General features: G+C 38.5%; 1 protein-coding gene across 8 annotated transcripts in view; it reads left to right on the forward strand.

The window, feature by feature from the left end:
- Positions 1–14,473, forward strand: part of LOC107863667 (flap endonuclease Xni) — a 93,185-nt gene that overhangs the window by 25,614 nt on the left and 53,098 nt on the right. For 6 of the 8 annotated variants that reach the window (XM_016709702.2, XM_016709700.2, XM_047408136.1 and 3 more), the window contains 4 exons: positions 1,076–1,129; positions 2,045–2,172; positions 2,252–2,320; positions 3,623–3,708. In XM_016709702.2, coding sequence (XP_016565188.1) covers positions 1,076–1,129; positions 2,045–2,172; positions 2,252–2,320; positions 3,623–3,708 — 337 coding nt within the window. Of the gene's footprint in view, positions 1–1,075; positions 1,130–2,044; positions 2,173–2,251; positions 2,321–2,890; positions 2,953–3,622; positions 3,709–14,473 lie in introns of all 8 variants that reach the window. The other 2 variants (XM_047408134.1, XM_016709703.2) reach the window with 2 other exon arrangements.

Consider the following 14,473-nt stretch of genomic DNA (forward strand, 5'->3'; position numbering starts at 1 on the left):
GTGAGGCTAGAAGCGCAGGAGGTAAAGAAAAGGGATAAGTTCAAGTACCTCGGGTCCGTGATCCAGAGTAACGGTGAGATTGACGAGGATGTCTCGCACCGTATCGGGGCGGGATGGATGAAGTGGAAACTTGCATCGGGGGTGCTGTGTGATAAGAAGGTGCCGCCCAAGCTTAAAGGTAAATTCTATAGGGTGGTAGTCCGTCCGGCCTTGCTGTATGGAGCGGAGTGTTGGCCAGTTAAGAACTCCCACACCCAAAGAATGAAGGTGGCAGAAATGCGGATGTTGCGCTGGATGTGTGGACTGACCCGAAGGGATAGAGCTCGGAATGAGACTATCCGGGAGAAGGTTGGGGTGACTTCAGTGGAGTGTAAGATGCGGGAAGCACGATTGAGATGGTTCGGACACGTGAAGAGGAGGGGCATGGATGCCCCGGTCCGTAGGTGTGAGAGGCTAGCGTTGGATGGTTTTAGACGGGGTAGGGGTAGACCGAAGAAGTACTGGGGTGAGGTGATTAGGCGGGACATGGAACAGTTACAGCTTACCGAGGACATGACCCTAGATAGGAAGGTCTGGAAGACGCGAATTACGGCAGAGGATTAGGGCCTGTTCGGGTCGCTAATGTAGGGAGGTAATTGGTGGGGGTGTATTCCTGGTATGATTCCGTATTCAATGTTCTGTTCCGTGTTCCGTGTTCTATGTTTGTTACGAATCTGTGTGCTTTCCTCTGCTTTATATTCCTGCATTCCTGCTTTACTCTGTTTTATATTCCTTATGGCTGCAGTATCTATGTTATGTCATCTGCTTCTGTGCTGTACTATGTGTTTGTTTGATATCTCGTAACTTGAGCCGGGGGTCTTTCGGAAACAGCCTTTCTACTTCATCAGAGGTAGAGGTATGGACTGCGTACATCTTACCCCCCCCAGACCCCACAAAGTGGGAATACACTGGGTTTGTTGTTGTTGTTGTTGTACATGTGATCTACACAAACATCGATAATTGACTTAAGTTCTAAAAAATAACTGAGACTAAGCGAGTTTCTCTTAATAATACTTGTCAAACCAAACCCTTACAGGATTTCCCTTTGGTCATATGTCTCTTTCAACCAAACAAAATTTTGTTGCGAAAGGTATGTTTCACTATTTTTCTTCTTTTGTTCTTTTTCATCAGATTACTACACTGAGAGCCAAGTTGGAGTGGTTTTTTTGGTATTGATGCAACTAGAGATTTTAGAGATTTGAACAATATTTTATGTATGAGATTAACACTTGTTACAAGCCTATTCCAGTGGGACACTGTCCCTAACGTAAACTGCAAAGATTTTATTACCTTATATGCAAAAAAGGAAAATGCTGCAATGAAGTATATCAGTTTCTTATGAATTTTTCTTGATGATTACTTCGTGTCATTTTATTATGTCACACCATAATGTCAACTCTTTTTCTCTCTTACTGATTTGGTACCAGCAAATTTGTTTGTTCTCTTTCTTTTGTTTTGTACGGAGAGGGAGGATGTAAACTCTAATTTGGAAGTGGGCACTTACCTATAACAGTTAGAATTTGATGCTAATATATAACTTGAGTCTTCAAGTTGGTAAAAGTTCTTTCTGGAAATAATAGGATAAAAAGTTTATTTCAGTTCTGAAAATGAAGTTATACTGAAGATATTTGTTCTATAGCAGGTTTCTCTTCCGGTTTGCTAGTTGATGTGATTTCATATATATGAACTTCATTGTTGCAAGATAATAGAAAGTGCATGGCTTTAAAGAGAAGAAAGTTACATGCACATTGACAATATTTATAATTTTTCTGAAGAAAATCAAAGTAGTAACTGTTGAATAATACATAGATGAGAAATTACTTCCAATTGTGCAAATGTTCCTTTAATAAATCAGTATTTTCATTTTTCGGATAAGGCCATTAACAAATGACAAACATTAAAGACCACATTGATAATTTAGGTCTTACGTTTAAGCCAAAATCATTTGAAGTTTTATTCTCTTGTCAATAGTTCCTTTCTTAATATTCTAGATTAATTTTCATAGGCCTGAATTTTCGCCACAATATGTACCCCTCTTACAAAAGCAATCGCTCTCCAACACCTGATACAATTGTTCAAGGACTTCAATTTTTGAAAGCTTCCCTCAAGGCTATGTCTGTCAAGGTGATTGAGGTGAGGTTTATCGACCAGTGTGGTCAAAGGTCAATCCTCCAAGCTTGTGAGATGCTAGGCTCATTAGTTTCTTAAGCAGGTGCCAGGTGTTGAAGCAGATGATGTTATTGGAACCTTGGCTGTTAGGAGTGTTGATGCTGGATTCAAGGTAAATGAAGAATCTTTATAAGTTGCTAAGCTGGTACAGAATTACCTGATTTAAAGAATTTCATACGCATTTCGATCTTTTCATCTAAGGTCAACCCTAACTGTTAGAATCCAGTTACTTTAAAAACAATAAAGAAATAAAAAAGAACTGCTTAGGTGTAAGAAAAGAGTTTTGAGCCTACTTAGAATTTCTCTGACTAGTATTGCTGATTAATACTTTGCTTTATCTTACAGTATTTTCATTTTCCTTCAACAAGCTTGTCTTGTCTAAGAAATGTTAGAAAGCAAAAAATTACTTTTTTTTAAGAGAAAACTGAAGAAATCCGGAGGAAAAGTGAATAGAGATATGGTAGTTGGTTGGGAGTGGAGCAGATGTGGCAACGTCACTATTGCAAATCCTTCACTTGCAACCCCATCTCCACCATAATGGCTCGAAGTCTCCATGCACACTTCCATCCATAGGCATGTATCAGCAACATAGCATACAAGTACAACAAATTTTTCTTTTCAAGGATGTGATGTAAATCCTAACTAATCTTTTTTTTTTTGATAACCGTGGTGTCCGGGCCAGCTTGCGCACACCTCGACTAATTCCATGGGATACCTGCCACCTCCACCACCAACAGGTATCAGGTAACTCTGTCCACCAAGGCTAGAACAGATGGGAAGAAATGTGCTTAGCTCTTTGAGATAAAAGTAAAATTGTAGTGGTGGTCAATCAAGTTCTGTTGATGGCCAAAAACGAATTTGAAATATAATTTTAACATGAAAAGAGTATGCCAGGTGGTCACTTGGACAGTAGTGACCTGTTGTATCTGCGCTGCTTAGCTGGAGAAGATAGCTGATAGTTCCAGTAAAACATTATTTCGTACTCACGTATTTGTGGACTAACAGATCCTTCCAGTAAGAGAATCTAAAAAGGATTCTCCTAAACATAAAGGCCTTTTTTGAATTAATCACCTTTAAGGGTATACTTTTCCCAACATCATTTTACAGTCATCTGTACTTTGGACGTAAATATTGAATTGTCACATGAGTATGCTATATTTCGTTGTGTCTTCATCTTGATCTCTCAGCATTGACACATCTTCTGAGTTGTCATAATCTCTACATTGATTTGCTCGTTTGTTTGTATTTCCAAAATTTGGGCTGCAGAATTTCAGCAGCTTATGTATAGTCCATTCTTAAATTTCAGGGAATGATGTGGTCGGTTTTTCTTGCTAAACACCCTAAAGTTGCATCTTAAGAAACCTGATTTGTTATCTAGCTGATATATTTGTTGCTTGCTCTATCATTAATACAGGTCCGAGTTGTTTCCCCGGATAAAGATTTTTTCCAGATCCTGTCTCCGTCATTACGCCTTCTACGAATAGCTCCTCGTGGATTTGAGTTAGTCCACTTCATTTCAGCATGTTGGCTAATTTGTGTTGGTTGAGACTTGAATCAGTTGATATTACTTTGCTTCTTGATGAATATCCGAGCACTGCATCCTTTCTTTTACCTTTGGGATTGTATAGGATCAAACTGGTGTAGATGCTGCAGTAATTAAATCTATGTTGCTTGGACTCTTCAAAAATGTCAATGGGTGCGTGTCGGATTCGCCAAAGCTAGTGTACTTTTGGAGAATCCTAAATGGGTGCGGCATTGAAAGTGAAGAGTCTCTGCAACTTAGAATTAAACTGCTGGAGCTATTATGCTAAATTTGGGGTGTCATGATAAGTGTCACGCCCCAAACCTTGGCCTGGTCGGACCGACACTCAATGCCTTTAACTTGTCCGAGCAACCCAGCTCTACATGACATAAGACTTGAGACCTACATAAAGTAGATGATATAGATTCATAATATAAAGTCATTAAAACAATTCCCTTCATAAATACTTTCTTTAAATTCAAAACATAAGTCATAAAAATTGGAAACTGATAGAGTATGCATGATTCTACATCTAGACTCTATCCATGAATCCTCTAAGCATAACGTGAATAACAACGTTAATCGGGACAAGGCTCCGACATACTCACAGACTAACAATGTTGAATAAATAAAGACTATGACCTAAGATCAAGTGAGTTCACCAATAGCTGAGTGTACAGAAACCTAGTGAGTATCCCTGTCGTCTTGAGCGTTTGAACTTGCATTGTGAAATGCCACGCTTTTGATAAAAGGGACGTAAGTGCATGTGGAATAGTACTCGTATGTAAAACAAAACTGAAGAAACATAAGAGATACATGAAGGGAAAAAGGACAATCCAAAGCATAGTGAACAAAACATGAAGACAATCAAGGAATATCGACACAAGAATAAAATTAAACATTTTCATTATTTACATAAAGTATTCCGTTCATGGGAGTTTCTTAAATTATCGACATATCCACCATGTGAGCACATGGAGTCCAATCTCTGCCGGATTGGCTAAGCCATCCCATTATCTAGTCGGGGTAACGAAACATACATATCAAAAGTTAGCATTTGGATCCACATAATACTCATATCAGTTGCTGGTGGGAGGTGACAAGTATTCCTTAGATTAGTCGAGGTGCGAGAAAGCTGCCCCAGACACCACGATTTTTCCAAAAGATACTCATATTGGGGGTAACATAGAGGACTCACAGAAATAACCGTATAACCCTTATCCTACAATGAAATACGTCGTTTCGGACATAGGTGTATCCAGGATTTAAAGAGGATGGGACCATTACTTTTCGAATAGCTGTTCGATTTGATTATATAAATTTTTACGATGGCCAAAACTAGATAAGCAAACTATAATGACTACTATTATTACATAAACATCATTCATTTTACAATTTCCCTCGATGAGTTTTCATACTTTGAAAACTATCAATGATAGCATTAGTGCTTAAAGTTTTAGATACCTTACATTCTATGTAGCAAATTAAGAAACCATACTTCAACAAACACCTTGTGGGAAATATAAGAGAAGAATATTATTGAATTGTTGTAACTACATTATTACATTGTGTCCTTATTTATAGATACTACATTCCAATCCTTTTCTTAATAGAACACTACATTACAATTCTTTTCCAAGTAGGATTCTATATGCTATTCTTTTTCCTACTCATATTCTAACAAACCCCTCACTAATTAATACGAGAATCGGTGAGGGGCTTGGTGAAGATATCTGCAAGAAAACTGATAAGGATTGCTCTGGACGTTTGGGAGACCTCAATTGAAAAGGAACAAACTGAAAAAATGGTTTGGAAAGTAGTAAACAACACCGAAAAGTCGATCTGTCACTAGAAAATTGTCGGAAACTGGTATAAAATATATGGGTCATCTCGAAATCAAGAGATGAGTAGATCTTGAACAAGAAAGTCACCAAAGAACTGGCCGGAACATGCTCACATGTCGGATTATTAGATTTGATGGCTGAAAATTGGTCACAATCTAAGAATTATATGGGTATGGTCGGAATGATGGCACAACCCTTTTAAGAATTATATAGGTAGGGTCGGAATGGCGGCACGACCATACTGAAAAATAGAAATTATATGGGTAGGGTCGGATTGACGGCATAACCCTACTGAAAAAAAAAAAATTATATGGGTAGGATCGGAATGACGACACGACCTACTGAAATAGAGAAATTATATGGGTAGGGTCCGAATGACGGCACAATCCTATTGAAAAAGAGAAATTATATAGGTATTTTATTCCATGACCCTATAGTCACTGGAAAGACGCACGGTACTATGAAACTTAGATATGATAAAGTAGTCTGAAAAGATACATGGTACTACGCAAATTAAATATGAGTAGTTTGGAGAGATGCACGGTGCTACGCAAATCTGATATGAGAAAGTAGTCACTGGATAGATGCACGATGCTACACAAATTAGATATGAGAAAATAGTCACCAGAAAGATACACGGTGACCGAACTTCTGCTAACATAATCATTGGCCAGAGGGGTGGAATATATGGATTATAGCCGCCCGCCTGCTGCTGAATCTCTTTGATTCTCTACCAAGATCGTGGAGTCTCTGATACCACTTATTGGATTCGAAATAGAGAAAGTGTCATGTGGAAGCTTAGAGTTTGCAAACCATAAAGCCGATAAATCAGATGACAGAGAACTATAATAAAAACATATATTATTTGATATGATTGGCCAACAATATATTGAAAACGAAATCAAAAAGCTTAAAATCTATTGGGAGAAAAGTCTTCCCCTAAACAAAACTCTTTAGTGACTATGGATATTGTGTAATGGTATTAGAAGAAGGATCCTTAATTTATAGAGCTACAAAACTTTTTCCCTAAGAAAAAGCTTAGCCAAATATGAAAGAGTTCTATATTTTTCTTTTAGGAAAAGTAAAGGTAATTAGGGTAATACATTTATTTTCCTTTCAAGAAAAGTAATAGTCAAATTTGGTAAGAAAATCAGGGCAAAAACCTTTAGGAATTTCCTTTTTTGGCTTGATTTTCTTGATAAAACTTAATTCACCTTCTTCACATGCATGATTTTCGTTCTTCACATAATCTTCATCACTGTTGCTTGACATGTTTAAAAATGTAGCCCTTTTAGGTTAAAAAATACTGGAGCTCTTTGCATTAAAAGTGAGCTTTATTTTTCTGAGAAATATAGGAGAAAAAATAATATTGAATTCTTGTCTCTAAATTATTACATTGAGATTCTATTTATAGACACTACATTATACTCCTTTTCCAACTGGAACATTGACATTACAATTCTTTTCCAAGTAAGATTCTATATAATATTCCTATTCTTACTCATATTCTAATACTCCCTCTTATGCTGGTGCATACAAGTCATATGTACCGAGGTTGTTACAAATGTAATTAACACGAGGACTAGTGGCGGACTTGGTGAAAATATCTGCAAGTTGATCATTTGATTTTACAAATATCAATGGAAAATATTCTCTCACAAAGTGACAATCAATCTCAATGTGCTTAGTCCTCTCATAAAATACTCGATTTGATGCAATATGAAGAGCCGCTTGGTTATCACACACAAGTTCTACTTCACCGATTTCTCCAAAATTTAACTCTCTCAACAACTGTTTAATCCAAACTAGCTTACAAGTGACTACTGCCATTCAACCACACTATTTCTTACTCTTCCAGGACACCAAATTGTCACCTACTAAAACACAATATTCGGATGTAGGACGTCTGTCTATCACAAGGTGATCCTGCCTAATCAACGTCCATATATCCAACGACCTGCTCATGACCTCGATCCTCTAAAAGTTGTCCTTTCCGTGGAGCTGACTTAATATATCACATAATGCGAACAACCGCATCCCAATAACCATCACAGGGAGAATCCATAATTTGACTCACAACACTCACAGGATAGGAAATATCAGGTTTGGTCATTCTGAGATAATTTAGCTTACCAACTAGACGCCTGTATCTTCCAGGATCATTAAGTGGCTCCCCCTTTCCTGGCAGGAGTTTAGTATTAAGATCCATAGTAGTGTCAATAGGTTTACATCCCATCATTCCTGTCTCTTCGAGAATGTCTAAAGGGATACTTGCGCTGCGAAATAACAGTAACTGATTCGGACTGAGCAACTTCAATACCTAAAAAGTACTTCAGTCGACCGAGGTCTTTAGTTTGAAAATGCTAAAAGAGGTGTTGCTTCAAACTAATGATACCATCTTGATCATTGTCGGTAATAACAGTATCAACGTAAACTGCCAAATAAATATATAGATTTGAAGTAGACTATCAATAAAATATAGAGTGATCTACTTCACTACGAATTATGCCAAACTTTTGAATCAGTGTGCTAAACTTTCCAAACCAAGCTCGAGGTGATTGTTTTAGATCATAAAGTGACTGATGCAATCGACACACCAAACTAGATTCCCCCGGGCAATAAAACCAAGGGGTTCTCAAGGTCACCATGAAGAAAAACATTCTTAATATCCAACTGAAAAAGAGGCCAGTGTTGACCATTAACCATGGATAGCAAAAGACGAATAAATGCTATTTTAGCCATGAGAGTGAAAGTATCACTATAATCAAGTCCAAATAGCTGAGTGTACCCTTGGGCAACAAGGTGATCCTTAAGTCGATCAGTTTGGCCGTTTGGAATGAAAGACACTGCATAAACCCAACGACAACCAACAATTAATTTACCTTACCTGGAGGGAAAGGAACAAGCTCCCAAGTACCACTTGTATGTAAAACAAACATCTCATCAATCATAGCATGTCGCCATCCTGCATGAGAAAGTGCTGCTGTTGTGGACTTAGGGATGGAGACCGAGGACAAGGATGATATAAAGACAATGAGGTGATGATAGACGATGATAACTTAAAAGGGTATAATGAGGTTTAATATTACGAGTGGACTGTATACCTTTTCGAATTGCAATTGGAAGAGATAAGTTTGTAGTAGGTGCAGATCGGGTGCAGGATGTGAATCATCTTAGCCTGAAGTCGTACGTGGACGACACTGATAAGTTAGGAGTGGTGGCACTGTAGATGGAGTTGTAGAAGGTATTGTAGCTTCCTCAAAAGGCGGTGCAGGTATGACTAGTGGCACCATGGATGGAGATAGAGAAGTAACAGTAGGATCTTCAAAAGTCTATATAGGTAAAACATCAAACATGTTAGGATGATCAGGATTAGAAGATGTAAAGTAAGGTTGAGACTTAAAGAATGTGACATTAGTCGACATAAGGTACGAATGAAGATCAGGCGAGTAGCAACAATATCCCGTTTGTACTCGAGAATAACCAAAACACTCATTTGAGAGCATGAGGGGTTAATTTATCTTTCCCTTGGATGAAGTTATGAATAAAACATATACTCCCAAAGACTCGAGGTGGAAGAGGGTAAAGAGGTGATTGAGGAAACAATATTGAATAAGCAATTTGATTTTGAATGGAAGATGGGGGCATCCGATTAATTAAATAGCATGATGCAATAACTGTAACGCCTAAAAAATGCAGCGGAACATGGGATTGAATTAAAAGAGTGCAAGCAATCTCTAAGAGGTCCCTATTCTTCCTCTCTGCTATTCCATTCTGTTGAGGGTCTAGGGACAAGAAGTTTGATGAATAATTCCTGATGAGTCATATTAGAATATGAGTAGAAATAGTAGTAGTATATCAAAATCCTACTTGGAAAAGGATTTTACTAAAGTGTCTATAAATAGGGTCTATATGTAATTATGTAAACACACAATTTCAATAATATTTTCTCCATTAATTCTCAAATGGTATCAGAGCATTGGTGAGAAACATCAAAGGAAAAAAAATATAACTCAGTCACGTTAATTTCAGTGACTGATTTTCATCATATTTAATTTTGTGGGTTGTGTGAAAAATACAACACCACCAAGAGGATCGAAAAGATCAGGCGACTAAAACCCGACCAAAACCGCCGAAAAAGTACCATCCACGCGCCGCCATGCGCCAGTCGAAATCCCAAAATTCCAGAGAGATCTACTTCATGCGCCGGTGCGTGAGACAGTCTCCGATCGAATTTTTGAGTTTTTCTTTCTTCTATTAGGGTCGTCGGTCTATTCCGACTCCGACCATATATTATTTTCTAGATTCCGATCACCAGAACCTAAATTCTGGCGGCTTCATAATATTTCTGGTAACTGTTTTCTGTTTCTAGTGGAACACCCAGCGGGACTGTTTCCAGCAATCGTTTCTTGGGGTTTTCTAGTCAAAATTCCCAAGATGTCTTTCGGGCATGATATTTTTGGCTCCAAAAATACTGGAATTGGAAGTTCAAGCCCTATGATCACTTCCGAATCTTTAATGGGAAGTTCAAACTATTTAGCCTAGGCTTCCTCGGTTGAGTTGTGGTGCAAAGGTCAAGGTGTCCAAGATCACTTAACGAACAAGGCTAGTGTGGTAGATGAAAAGGGAAAATCTAGTGCGGAAGATGCGAAAGCTAAAGAACAATGGGAGAAATTTGACGCTCAATTATATAGTTTCTTGTGGCAATCTATTGTTTCTAAGTTGATGCCCTTGTTTCGTCCATTCCAGACGTGTTTCTTAGTTTGGGAAAAGGCTCGTGCTTTGTACGCTAATGACATAGCTCGTTTTTATGATGTGATATCTCGCATTACCAACTTGAAGAAATAAGAATCCGACATGCTACTTATTTGGGACAAGTACAAGCAGTCATGGAAGAATTTGATACATTGATGCCCGTCACTGCGGATGTGGAAAAACAACAAAAGCACAAACAGATGTTGTTTTTAGTTTTTACACTTGCTGGACTTTCTATTGACCATGATGTAGTACGTGATCAGATTTTAGCTAGTCCTATAGTTCCTACAATGATGAGTTATTCTCTCGTCTGCTTCGTTTTGCCGCTCCTCCCAGTCACACAGAGTAGTTTCATCACCCACTGTTGACTCATCTATTCTTGCATCTCAAACCATAGAAAAACGAACATATCAGCCTATGGAAAATCGACGAAGAGGAGGTCATTCTGGAAATTCTCGATCGAGGTGTAGTTATTGTCATAAAGTTGGACACACTCGAGATATATGCCATAGTTTGCATTGTCCGCTACCCAATTGTGATCCCATTGCTGTAAAGGAATATAATGAGTTCCTTCGGAATCGAGCAAGTAAGCAGATATCTCCACAGCCTAATCGACCATTCAATAATGCTCATATTGCCCAAAAGGAATATGATGAGTTCCTTCAGTATTGAGCAAGTAAGTAGACATCTCCACAAGTAGCTTCGGTTGCCCAGCCTGATGCTTCTGTTGCTGGGTAATCCTTTTGCTTGTGTTTCACAGTCTAGTACTCTTGGATCATGGGTTGTGGACTCAGGTGCTTCTGATCATATTTCTGGTAACAAATCACTTTTGTCTGATATTATTTATTCATAATCTCTTCCTGTTATTACTTTAGCCAATGGGATCCGAACACAACCAAAAGGAGTTGGACAAGCCAAACCCCTATCTTCTGTCCCTCTAGACTGTGTTCTTTATGTTCCTGGTTGTCCTTTTAATCTTGCATCTGTTAGTCGTTTGACACGTGCCCTTCATTGTAGCATAACTTTTTTTGATGACTTTTTTCTAAAGCAGGACCGCAGTACGGGACAGACGATTGGCGCATGACATGAGTCACTAGGCCTTTACCATCTTACCTCTTCAAGTTCCTTCAGAGTATGCTCCGTTATAGACCCTCCAGATCTAATTCACAAACGTTTGGGACATCCGAGTCTATCCAAGCTCCAAAAGATGGTGCCTAGTTTGTCTAGTTTATCCACATTAGACTGTGAGTCATGTCAACTTGGGAAACACACCCGTGCTAGTTTCTCACGTAGTATGAGTCTATTTTCTCATTAGTTCATTCTGATGTTTGGGGTCCTAGTAGAGTCAGTTCCCCTTTAGGTTTTCGTTATTTTGTTAGTTTCATTGATGAATTTTCAAGATATACTTGGGTTTTCTTAATGAAAGATCATTCTGAGTTATTTTCTATATTCAAAAGTTTTTGTACTGAAATACAAACTTAATTTGGTGTTTCTATTCGTACTTTTCGTATTGATAATGCCTTAGAATACTTATCCTCTCAATTTCAGGAGTTTATGACCCATCATGGAATTATTCACCAGACATTTTGTCCGTACACCCCTCAGCAAAATGGTATAGCAGAAAGAACAAATAGGCATCTTCTTGAGACTGCTCACACTCTTCTCATTGAATCCCATGTTCCGCTGCATTTTTTGGGCGATGCAGTCCTTACATCTTGTTATCTAATTAATAGAATGCCATCATCTTCCATTCAGAATAAGGTTCCCCATTCTATATTGTTTCCACAGTCACATCTCTACTTTATCCCCCCTCGTGTCTTTAGGAGCTCATGCTTTGTTTAACTTAGCCCCTGGAAAAGATAAATTTGCTCCTCGTGCTCTCAAGTGTGTGTTCCTTGGTTACTCTTGAGTTCAAAAAGGGTATCGTTGTTATTCACTAGATCTTCCTCACTACTTTATGTCCGCCGATGACACTTTTTTTGAATCTCGACCTTACTAAATATCTTCTGATCATCCTGATATCTCTGAGATTTTACCTATATCTCCAATCTTACCCGCACCATCCTTGGTCTTACCCGTATCTCCAAACTTACCCGAACCAACCTTTGGGGAATCAACGGTTACTTCTACGTCTCCAGCTGCAGTGCCACCACTTCTGACTTATCATCGTCGTCCGCGCCCACCATTAGTCCCAGATGATTCATGTCTTGCGTCCGACGCTGCTCCCACTGCGGACTTGCCTTCTCCTAGCCAATGAATTGCACTTTAAAAAGGTATGCATTTCACCCGTAATCTAACCCACATTATACTTTTTTGAGTTATCATCATTTATCGTCACCCCATTATGCTTTTGTATCATCTTTGTCCTCTATTTCCATCCCTAAGATTATAGGTGAAACACTTTCTCATTCAGGGTAGAAGCAGGCTATGATAGATGAGATGTCTGCTTTACATGCGAGTGGTACTTGGGAGCTTGTTCCCCTTCCTGCAGGTAAATCTACTGTTGGTTGCCGTTGGGTTTATGCAGTCAAAGTTGGTCCAGACGGTCAATTTAATCGGTTTAAGGCTCGCCTTGTTGCCAAAGGATACACGCAAATATTTGGGCTTGATTATAGTGACACTTTCTCTCCAGTGGCTAAAATAGCATCTGTCCTTCTTTTCCTATTCATTGCTGCCGTTCTTTATTGGCCTCTTTATCAGTTGGCTATTAAGAATGCTTTTCTGCATGGTGATCTTGAGGAAGAAGTCTATATGGAGCAACCACCTGGTTTTGTTTCTCAGGGGGAGTCTAGTAACCTTGTAGGTCGATTGTGCAGGTCATTCTATGGTCTGAAATAGTCCCCTCAAGCTTGGTTTGAAAAATTCAGCACAGTAATTCGGCAGTTTGGCATGATTCGTAGTGGAGCTGATCACTCAGTGTTTTATCGACATTCTTAACCAAATCTGTGTATTTATCCGGTGGTTTATGTTGATGATATCGTTATTACCGGCAATGATGAAGATGGTATCACTAAATTGAAGCCACATCTCTTTCAATATTTTCAGACCAAAGATCTCGGCAGACTGAAATATTTTCTAATTATTGAGGTTGCTCAGTCCAGATCAGGTATTGTTATTTCTCAATGCAAGTATGCCGTAGACATTCTTGAGGAGACAGGAATGATGGGATGTAGATCCATTGACACTCTTATGGATCCAAATGCTAAACTTCTACCAGGATAGGGGAGCCACTCAGTGATCCTGAAAGGTATAAGGCGGTTGGTTGGAAAGTTGAATTATCTCACCGTGACAAGACCTAACATATCCTTTCATATGAGTGTTGTAAGTCAGTTTATGACTTTCCCCCGTGATAGTCATTGGAATGCAGTTTTTCGTATTCTGCGATATATAAAGTTAGCTTCAGGTAAAGGACTACTTTTTGAGTATCGAGGTCACGAGCATATCATTGGACACACAGATGCTTATTGGGTTGGATCACCCTCTGATAGATGTTCTACTTTTGGATATTGTATTTTAGTAGCAGGTAATTTGGTGTCTTGGAAGAGTAAGAAACAGAGTGTGGTTGCTCGATCTAGTGCGGAAGCAGAATATCGAGCAATGGCTATAGCAACTTGTGAGCTAGTTTGGATCAAACAGTTGCTGAGAGAATTAAAATTTGGAGAAATCGGTAAGATAGAACTTGTGTGTGATAATCAAGCGGCCCTTCATATTGCATCAAATCTAGTGTTTCATGAGAGGACTAAATACATAGAGATTGATTGTCACTTTGTCAAAGAAAAGATACTCTCAGGAGATATTGTTACAAAATTTGTGAAGTCAAGTGGTCAACTTGCAGACATCTTCACCAAGTCTCTCACCGGTCCTCGTATTAATTACATTTGTAACAAGTAGGTACATATGATTTGTATGCACCAGCTTGAGGGGTAGTGTTAGAATATGAGTAGAAATAGAATTAGTATATCAAAATCCTACTGGGAAAAAGATTTTACTATACTGTCTATAAATAGGGTCTCTATGTAATTATGTAAACACACAATTTCAATAATATTTTCTCCATTAATTCTCACAAGTCATAAATTGTTGAAATTAGGAGGACATATATTCTAAGGCGTTATCACTACGAAAGGTACGAATAGAGACACCA

Source organism: Capsicum annuum, chromosome 3, assembly GCF_002878395.1.
Source record: "Capsicum annuum cultivar UCD-10X-F1 chromosome 3, UCD10Xv1.1, whole genome shotgun sequence".
NCBI lineage: Eukaryota > Viridiplantae > Streptophyta > Magnoliopsida > Solanales > Solanaceae > Capsicum > Capsicum annuum.